The sequence below is a fragment of the Ixodes scapularis genome, unplaced genomic scaffold (genome assembly GCF_016920785.2).
Source record: "Ixodes scapularis isolate PalLabHiFi unplaced genomic scaffold, ASM1692078v2 PGA_scaffold1__304_contigs__length_218370807, whole genome shotgun sequence".
NCBI lineage: Eukaryota > Metazoa > Arthropoda > Arachnida > Ixodida > Ixodidae > Ixodes > Ixodes scapularis.
This window is the reverse complement of record NW_024609846.1, coordinates 157,408,467-157,418,819: the sequence shown is the minus strand read 5'-3', so window position 1 is coordinate 157,418,819 and position 10,353 is coordinate 157,408,467. Positions and strand designations below refer to the sequence as shown.

Below are 10,353 nucleotides of genomic sequence, written 5' to 3'. Positions count from 1 at the left end.
GCAAGGCGTAAAACTCAAAAGAAACTAAAAAAAGGATACACAAAAGGAACAAAGGGCTGGAAGTGTCCTCTTATCGAGGAGTCATTACCACCAGCCTGGCAGGAACGGCGGGTGGGATACGTCGTCTACCGAGAGATCTCACACAAAGGCCCTTCGCCGTCGAGAGTCTACGCGACAACCGAAACCGCGCATCCCGAGAACCGCGGCAGCACCCCACAGACGACGAGGAGGAAGGGGGCAGATGGGGAGCCGTTCGGCAGCATGGACAGTCTCGGTTCCCCGAGAGAGACGCCGACACAGACGCCGCTCGGGCCCCCGCACAAAGCGGTCCTTTCCGAACAATTAGAGAGGCAGCGCGGGGGGTAAGAAGGGACCCAGAAAGCCAAGCCGGAGATTCCGAGAGGATGAAGCCAAAGCCGAGAAGAGACCAGGACAACCGAGAAACAGACGAGACACGGAGGCGACGTCCGCCCGCCTCGTCCCAAGAACGAAACTTTTCCCGATGCCGACAGTGCAAACAAACAGAGCCCACCTCCCCCGCTCGTGAACAGTAATGACGGTAATGCCTTTAAGGCGAATGCTTCTCAACCGCGGCAGTGTCAAGTGGCCCGTGCACGGCCGCGGCGGCCCGTCGGACCCATAGAATCGAGTCCACCGTGGGGTCCACTTCATCTTCTTTCTCCGGCCTCCCTAAGCACCTGGACACAAGCGACCCCGAGAATGGCGCCTGCTGCTCGCGGGAGAGCGAGCACACGACGCCGGCAGATTCCCCTCGCCCCGCGCCGGAGCGGCGGCGAAATCGGCGAGGAGCGCGAGCATGGAACGCTCGCGCCTCCCGCGGCGCCGGGAGGTGGCGCCAGCTGGCGGCGCCGGGTGCGCCGGGCGCGCCAGGACGCGGCGCTCCCATTGGCCGCCTTCCTGGGAGCCGCATCTCATTAGGCGTAACGCTCGCTAGGCCTAACGCCCGGCGCCGTACACCCCGCGGTGCGCAGCCCCTCGCCGTGCTCCGACGGTGACACCCTCGCCCCCTCGGCGCCCGGGCGCGCGCGATTTTCTCGCCCTCACCGCGCCGGGCGCGCGCGTCGCTCCGAGGGGTTGCTCCGGGAGCGTCGGCGGCAGTCGGCGGACGAAGCCCGCGCAGCCCGGTCGCCGCTCCCGCCTTGGTGTGTGTGCAGTCCTTCTTGACACCGCCGCGTTCCGAGAGGGACGGACCCTCCTCCCCCCGGGGCCCCCTCCCGCCAGGATGGCGCCGCCGGCCGCGCGCGGCGCCTGCTGACGCCCGCTGGACCGACGAGTGCGGCGACCGCTGCCCCCCGTTCCCCGATGCGGGTGGAGCCGCCCGACCTGCAGTCCGGGCAGTGCATGGCCTTCCAGCCGTTCCTGTTGCCCGGAGCCACGGCCAGCTCCAGCCCGCAGGCCCGGAGCCCTTCAGACTTCTCGATGCACTCTATCCTGAGCCAGCAGCCGCCGTACCTGCCGCTGGGGCTGCCGCACGCCGTGTTTCCGGGCGCGCCGCAGTTGTTTCCCAAGTTGGCCGTGCCGCCGCCGCTGCCCGGCCAGGGCCAGATCACGCCCGAGGAACTGCTCGCCGCCAGGCACCTGAGGCCACCCGGGTTTGAGCCCGAGGACGATGGTGTGCAGGACGACCCCAAAGTGAACCTTGAGGGGAAGGACCTGTGGGGGCGGTTCCACGAACTCGGCACCGAGATGATCATCACCAAGTCCGGGAGGTACGTGGAACCGTCTATACTCCCGTCAGTGCTTCGCGGCTCGTGACGGCAGTCTATTGAAGCCCTGTTGAGGACGGCTTGAAACTCTTGGCACCTTATCTGCCGCGAGTGTACATATGCGAGTGAAAGTACCCTATGGTCGCCCCTCCGTAGTTTCGGGGACGGTTCTCCAGGACCGGTATTCCCGATGTTGCGCACGATACCGGAACGAATGGTTCGTTCAAAATGAAAGCCTTTGCCACGGCGTTATCTGACAAACAAGTAATGCATTTTTGCTCGTCGTCTTTAAAAGTAACTGGTTCACGTTACATTCCGTTACTAGTTCTCAGTTTCAGTCGATTTGTTTATTTTAGCGAGAATCAAGCTGAGTGACTATGGAAGACCATGCTTCACTTCCCTTGGTTTTTCATACAGAAAAATATCGATTCTTTCATGCACATTTGCGCCTGAGCTTTTTCTCTGGCATAGCCAAAACAATCAATCAAATATTTTGTAATAAAAAAATAGGTCGAGGGACCAGTTTACATAATAACTATACCGGCCAGTTGAAGATTACTACTTTACAACTTCCCTTACGCAGGGAAAATTGCGAAAGGTGTAGCTAATTTTGTGGCTGAGGAAATCGTAACTTGTGAGTTACGCGTGCGTGCCAACATCGGTAGCTGGATGTCGGTCCCTCAGAGCTCTTCCTGGTGAATTCTGCCCAATAGGCTTATGCGGTCACAATGCCCACAAACGTTCCTTTCCAATTCACCATTTTCGGAAGTCATGGTTCCAGAGCTTTTGGTATATGAAAGCATGCTTGCTTTTCACAGACTCACGAGCGACGCTGACAGGCTTCCTAGCAAAAGCTCGGACCGGCGCTAGTGGTGTTCACGCGCGAACCGCTACCAAAACCTCTCTAACTGACGACATCTAGAGATAATGAAATTCCTCGAAATCAGGATTACTGTTGTTGAATATTGTTTCAGAAGCTGGTCTTAGAGCATCTTTTAGAACAGATAATTACATACTGGAAGGAAGTTACGCTCTCTAACTTGATTTTATTTTAGTTTTTCGCCGATGAAACAAGTATAAGAGAAGGCATGTGGCGCAGATGTCGATTGTTAAAATAGAAAATCCTGGTTTTCCGATTCGCAATTCAATGAATATTGATGTAACTTTGGTTACGCAAATGTATGAGCTGTCGTCCCACATTTTTACTTCATCTTGTTATCGTGCGAATTTAAAGGTTTCCGGCAATGCGCAGCACAGTATGGTACATAGGTATATAAACAGTATACAGAAGGTGGCCGCGTTCTGGATAGACCCGCAAAAAGGAATACTGAAGGGGATCGGGGTCGACGGTCGCCGAAAAGGAATATTTACAGAAAGAGCACGGAAGCGTCGCTCAGGAATAAGGATTAAGTTGCAGGACACCAAGCTTCATACTCGCCATGTATTTCCGAATCACAAAGAGTGTAAAACTGTCCAATCAGCAGTATACCAAGCTAAGTTGTTGTTAGACTGGGAGACTCGCAACATCCACTGTATCGCCATTAGGTTCACTCAAAGAACCTTACTAAAGCGAAAAGAAGGATTCTAGTGAACCTATCGTTTTGCTAACAGAAATTCAGTGATATTGCATTCAGCGTTTTGTCGGTGATAGTTGCTGGGAAACTGGATAAAACCGCCGCACATTGATTTGCGGATGTTGAACTTATTGTTTTGTCTTGTCCAACAATAAGGCTCCGACATTTTGTGAAACGTTACAAACTTCTAAAAAAAAAATACCGCTTTAACATTTGTACGAAGTTTTCAAAAACCAGGGGCAAATGTGTCTTCTGTAATAACAAATTTAGGTATGTACGAGGCTTCCCGTTATCCATATTGCACCATATACAATATATACATGCTGATATTTGCAATTTGAAAACATTCAGCACTTGAAGCGCGTGCTCCTATTTATGCGCGGCAATATTATTTAATACATTCCTAGGGAATGAACTTTTAATGATAAGAAAATTGATACGTGATCGACGTGAGCGGCGAGTGTGCCAGTTGAAGGCACATTTTCGCATTCGTATACATTTGAGGTCCCCAGTAGCGATGTGATTTCATATGTGCTGATATTCGTGGAGCAGCGGATGTTACAATAGCGTCACCAAAACGACACTTCGGGACACTCTTTTGGTAGTATTCACTAGATGAAAGCTAGTAACTACTGGTCACGTATGTTGTTAGGTGCCTAGTTAGCGTAGGTATAGTAGCGGTCAAGCTAGTAACGGTTACTAGGCAGGAAACTAGTGACGGTTGCTAACCAACCTAGTATATTTTGCTACCCTTAGCTAGTAAATGGCAATAACCCTCACAAGTCCTAGTAACCGCCACCCGAACCCAGGTGGCGCTAGTCAACCTCAAATTCAAAATTGGTAAAATAAATTGTTATCGCTGGGATATTCTTTTTCACGCTACTTATATGCACATTTGCACACCTACTATACATTTAAGACGCACAAGGAATTAGAACACAGATGACACACACACTCAACACACATGCGACGACACGCTAACCGCATTGCTGCCCATGCGTCGTCTTTGATAAAGAATTCGGTTATTCAGTGACCACATGGTCCGTGAACGATGTTACAAATATGGTGCTGCTTTCGCACAAATATTGTTCTCCATTATTGTTGCTAAACATTCCAAGAAATGTATCTCTTACTAAGAAGTAACGGTACACGCAGTGATTATTTCCCACAGTCTATAAAACAGCGTCCCCATAGGGTCCCAGCAGCCATCGCTTCCCCGTATAGCAGCTGCACTTGATATCTGTCGCGCGTTCGAGGTAATAAATAGCTAGTATAAAGGTGGCAACTGCTGCACTTACTAACTTTCTACTACCTATCGCGCGTTTGAGGTAGTGCATAGTTAGCAAAAATCCAGTAACGATAAAAAAAGGCAGTAACTGCTGCAGTTCCTAACTTTTTTACTAGATTATTTTGTAAGAGTGACTGCTCACTCTTCATTCTAAAGACCCGTTCACACACCCTTGCGTTTGACTACAACCGAGTGAGACAAGACCGGTTTTTAGGCCTCTTGTGATGGCTTACGACCGCTCCGCAGCGGCGCACCCGGTTCAAGAAAGCTCAAAAACAGGTCTTGTCTCAGTCGGTCGTACTCGGTGACAAGTGGGTGAGCGGGCCTTAACTCACCCATTTGCGGCATCAATCGCCGGAACTTTTGGGTTTTCTGGAAAGGATATTTCTCCAGGTTGTCTATGACCACCTGCAAATCGTTCAAAGCCGTTTCGCCTTCCGCAGTTCAACGATTTTCAAAGTTAGAGATAAAAGGCGCTAAATTAAGTGTGAATATCTCTAAATCGCTTACAAAGTTCCTGTTGTTTCATTTTGTTGTGTTTTATTTGGCGTAGTGAAAATGCGTTCACCAGAAATATATATATATATATAGATATATAAAGTGCGATTGTTCACAGCAAGCCTCGAAACAAAATAGTGGAAAGTGAAGGCGATATTTGGGGATTTGCCTTTCTCAGCCAACTTATTAGGCACCCTTTGGGCCGTGAAAGAATCTTCAGAATTTTTCTTTTAGGTGAACTTCCGCTGTTGAAAGCAGCGTTCGTACGAATAAACAAGAAAATGACCGTTCGCTGTACCTATATGATGTAGTGTTGCGCGGGTTTGACACCTTCTCTATGCGCATACTGTATACGTTCGTGTTTTATATTTTATTTGCTTCATGCTCGTGTAATGCCACGCCAAAAGGGGTATTCCATTCAAGGATATGCTCTTGCAGTCCTGTTTTATCGCATTTGTGACAAGTTTTTATCACTCTATAAACGTTGGGTGTCTGCCACAACAGCACAGCTGGCAGATTGTGGCTGTCGTTCTACATGGATGCGACTGGAGCGCATCAACTGGAGAAGAGACCAATCAGCTAGGCGCACCCAATCTTCCTTTTTTTGTGCTGCGTTCATATTTTAACATGAATGCGATCGCACACTCTAAGAAATGCCTGCGCGTCTACTAACCCTCAAAACAGTCGAAGAGCCAATCTCTGTGATCTACGAAATCAGCTCAGCGAATGATGAGGCGGAACATCTGTCTAGACCTCAAAATGAAGTCTGCGCTGTGGCATTACGCAATGCAAGCATGACGCTTTGCATTGCAGAATGCCACAGCGAAGACTGCATTTTTATCGAATCGAATCATTGACGATTATGATTGGGTTGAAGAGAGAGAGGAATGGGGTGCGCGTGATTGGTTTCCATCGATTGGGTGCCCACGGTTCGCATCCATGTAAACTCAGAAATGGTCGGCAAACCTGGACTCGAAGTGCTACCGTCGCGTCCTTGTACAGTAAGCGGTTAGTTTCAAACCTGCCGCATTCATTGGAGACCATGAGTGCGTTGAAGAGGTAGTCGGCGATTTTTTGAGCTACCTCATCTAAGTATATCGTTTGGATCCCCGGCCTTCGCCCTTTCCGGTATGCTATTTGGTATAGCGAAATTCATAATAGTTATTGTTAAATCGGCAAAAGAAAATATTGTTAAAAACCAACAGTCAGATATACGCGCACTTTTCAGTGCCGTGGCGTCAGTGGCAGGCAGGCTTGCCAATGAAGCAAGCAGTGAAAAAAAAAAAAAAAAAAAAAAAAAGACTATGCCAAGAATTTGTTCCGGGGTGGTGCACGGGTATTCGTGCAACCTCGCAAAGATTTTTTTTTTTTTTTTTTTTACACCATAAAACTGCTTGGAATCAGTGGGGAACAAAGTCTACAGTCCAAAAAGTGAACCCCTGCCTTCACTGGTGACTCTTTTTTGTTGTTGTCAGGAGAGACTTTCAGTTTAAAAAAAAAACAAAAAAAAAAAAAAGCACGGGGAGGACCAAAATTGTAAATTCAATAACTCCGCGAAAAAAAAACATCTTTTTTAACCTAATATTTGAGATATTATTTCATCGATGTTTGTTGGTGTGTTTAGAAAATATTCAGGCAAATCGGGGACTATAAAGAAATCGCCGGAGTACCCCTTTAAGTCCGCGCTCCTTATACGACGGTCAGAGTTTCGAAATCCGAGTGCAGCAACTAAACGGAGTGGGCTACACGAGCGCGACACACCGAAACCATTGACGAGTCACACACTATTTCCGAACGTTATGATGCAAGCACAAAGCGTCGTGGATACTGGCGGCAGAAGCTCTAATTATTCCGACGATAAATCAAGTCAGCCTATACCTGTGCCCGACGGTAAAGTATATAAAACAAATGAAGTAATAAATAGCGACGCTACGCGGTCTTGAATGTTTTAATCGTTTGAATACTCCTGAAAGGTTGAGATACTCGATCGCTTCGAGCACATAGCCAGTGCATATGTTGCCTCAACCGGTCTATTTATCGCCCTTCCTGCTCAGATTTATAGAATAGTCATAATTTTTGGACTGGTTTCTTGATTGGGGAAGCTATCAAACTTCTCAGGATTGTTGAGAGCGAGACCCGTCGATGTGCCATCGGCACAGCACCGTTCAGATACGACGCTAATTCGTTTTCAGGCAAGGTACTCGAACAATCTTTTACCGGAAAGCTCATCGTGATAATTGGGCTTTCCGATCGAATAATTTTTTGTACGCTGGACTTTTCAACTCGAAGGGGTTCCGACTACACTCTTTTTAACGACAACGTTTCCATCGACGCAGCCATCTTGTTTGGAAAGTGACGTCACGGAGCGCGAAGGAGTTGCTCGTGCTCCGAGACAAACCTCGGTGCACGAGGAGCGCGCTCGAGCGTCAATTTCAAGGCGGCACTGCGCAGCGGAAAACAGAGCGACAGAACCTTGCGCTTCGGAGCACGGACGCCAATGCACGTCTCCCCCGTCTGGCAACTTGCTCCGTCAATTTGTGTAATGCGGTCCACCACACTGGCTACAGTGTGACTGGCTATGTCTACATCAAATTGAGAGGGGACTAATTACGGGCATCTTATCTTCATTGCCCTTCCTCTTCTACCCATTCCTTGGTCGTTGAATCTCAGTTCGACTCTGCACGGTTGCGTTCACATAAACGTAGCCATTGATAAGTTCCGCGCTAACGCTAAAACCGTTTCGCATTCAATTTTGTTTTTATTTCACCGCCGACGTGAGGCGTCCACGGTCTCATTTTCGCGGTCCGCATGCATGCACGCGGAGGAGCTGTTGAAGCCAGCAGCGCCGCAAGGAAACAATCGCGCACCACGTATAAAAGTCGCCAGAGCGTGACACCGAAGCTTTCCCCCGTTTTATTTATCTTTTTTCTCACGCGTTTTTAGCGGCGTCAATTTCCAGAGCCGTACATGCATAGCGCGCGCGAACACACAGGCGCTTCCCATAGTGTGACGAGAATCGTGGGTGCGAGGAAAACAAAAATACTCCGAGTGGGTGTCAGTCACGCGATCGTCTCGGTTGCATTATCCGCGCCTCGGGTCTCTTGTACGTACTCCGAGCGTCTAAAGAATAGGCTTGCAGCACACCGGGAATTTCGCGATCTTTAATGCGCTTCCGTGTGTTTCCAGGTGCCCGAGGGGGTCTGAATGTCTGCGCGCGGTTCTTTTCCGCGTATATATACGACTCCGTTTCACTTAGCGTTGGACCACAGACGACACTACGCAAAGCATCCCAGCCAATTAAGACTCTGAAGGTATCACGTGATCGCCGCAAACGTCGCTGCCTTCTCTCCTAAAAGTCACGTGACATTCGCACGGCTTTGGATTGCCTTCGATGGCTCGTATAGTAGCGTCCCTCTGTGGACCATCGCAAGGTGCAACGGAGTGCAGAGAAAGAAAGCCGCGTTAATTTTCACTCCGTCTCTTGGCGGACGAAGCTATCGACTCGGCCTTTTTTGTTAGTGTTTGTCGCTGAGGGTTTCTTTTGTTCTTTAGCATGCATGTAGGCATCGCGGACGCACGAACGAGTTTGCGACACGCATGACAGGTTGTGTGTTGCAGGGTCCGCGTTTGTGGAAATAAGCACTGCACGTCCACAACGAGGTCTCATTGGAAGAGTTGTATATAGACGCTTCTCATCACAGTGCATAGGATGGTGTAAGCGGAAATATAAAAATCGCGTGCTGTCGAGATTTCAAGAGTGCGCTCTGTTGTGAGCGCGCTGAGGAAAGAAGCTTGACAGATGAGAAACTATATTACCGCCGGAGACGCCAACTATAAAGCTTCACAGGCGGGCGTCCCAAATGGTGCCCGGAAGTTCACATGTACAGAATGAAGCCGAGGATATGTTCATACACGCGCGAAGGCGTGGGAGTCAAAATCGGGTTTTGTAGGTGCTTGGCGTGCTCGCTGTTGTTACCAAATTTATTTTCTTTTTGGGTATGTAACCAATGTTTAAAGTCACTGACAATTACAGAAACGCACAACGTGTAAACTAAAACGCATCTTAATTTTTTTTTTTTTTTTTTTTGCGTGGGTTTTGTTATTTTGAGTCCCGGAATTTTCGGTGCGCGGGAAAACATCGTTTCGCTCTCGCCACACCATGGAAGAAGCTCACGTATTAATCGCGAGATTTCTGTCATCCCTGCTTTTCCCTTTTCTATAATTACTTTACTTGGCCCCAGTTGTAATGCCTTGCTATTTTTTAAATTTTAATCCTGCATATTGGATTTGTCAACTATACGTGGCTGGGGACGAGGGTTAACGAAAAAGGTCTATAATCGTTCCTTGGTCGAATGAAGACCATGGACTTAATATGCCACACCCAGTGTTTCCTAAATTGTCCGTGACTGTATCGTTCCTTCGGCTGAGTCACTGCCTGACATCCTGATCCCTCTCCGTTCCGTTCGTCATCTGACCTCTTCGCCACTTTTTCAGTGATTCCAGCCAATCTCTCAAAAATATTAATTATCTCTATATCTGTCTCCCTCCCTCTCCGTCTCTTAGTGATTTACCCACGGGTTATCATGAAAAGTGTCCATGCCACTTTCACCGTAAAGTCGACGCATTCTCCAACAGTCGTCACGGATGCTTAAAGAAGTCATCTTTTGAAGTAGACGTTTTTGATGAGTATATCTTTGACGGCGTCAGGAAGTGTGGCGTTGTTTGGAATGGGTAATTTCCCGATTTTGCTGTTTGAGGCTTCGACCGCGAGCATGTGAACGATGCTTTTCGCTCTAATGCATGTCTACATGAAGCAGGCGCTCGAGAAGTATAATGCGAGTGTCCGTTTCGTTTCGTATACCATGCGAGAAACAATGTGTAAAACATGAGACATTAGCTGGTACCTGTACTGTACATGTTCCCTAGCTGTGCTTATTGGCTCATGCGTGAGCAAACATCGCACAGTTTAAAGGTATGCATTTCAATCAAGTGCACTTCTTACATGATACTTTCAGTGGTATTCACTTGTCGTCAGTAGTCGTCACCAGCACGAGCAGTGGGCAAGCCACGGAAAAGAGTTTGGACGGTGCAGGGAAGAGTCTGACGAGCGCTGGCAGCTGGGGCCCGCCAGTGAATGCCTTCTCTTAAAATCTGTCAGATTCCGAATTCAGAATATACCGTCCACTGGTTCTTCGCGCATCGATGTTTTGCAGAAAGGCTGTATCTGTAGCCGTCGAGAATGTCATGTGGGTCTTTCTCTGCTCGA

The 10,353-nt window shown here is 48.7% G+C and overlaps 1 protein-coding gene across 3 annotated transcripts in view; it reads left to right on the top strand.

Annotated features, from left to right (window-relative positions):
- Nucleotides 1–1,091: 1,091 nt before the first annotated feature.
- LOC8030984 (T-box protein 2) overlaps nucleotides 1,092–10,353 on the top strand; it is a 63,254-nt gene continuing 53,992 nt past the window's right edge. Inside the window, exon 1 of one of the 3 annotated variants that reach the window (XM_040220598.2) lies at nucleotides 1,092–1,730. In XM_040220598.2, coding sequence (XP_040076532.1) covers nucleotides 1,324–1,730 — 407 coding nt within the window. In that variant the 5' untranslated portion in view covers nucleotides 1,092–1,323. The remainder of the gene's footprint in view (nucleotides 1,731–10,353) is intronic. The other 2 variants (XM_040220597.2, XR_005717739.2) reach the window with 2 other exon arrangements.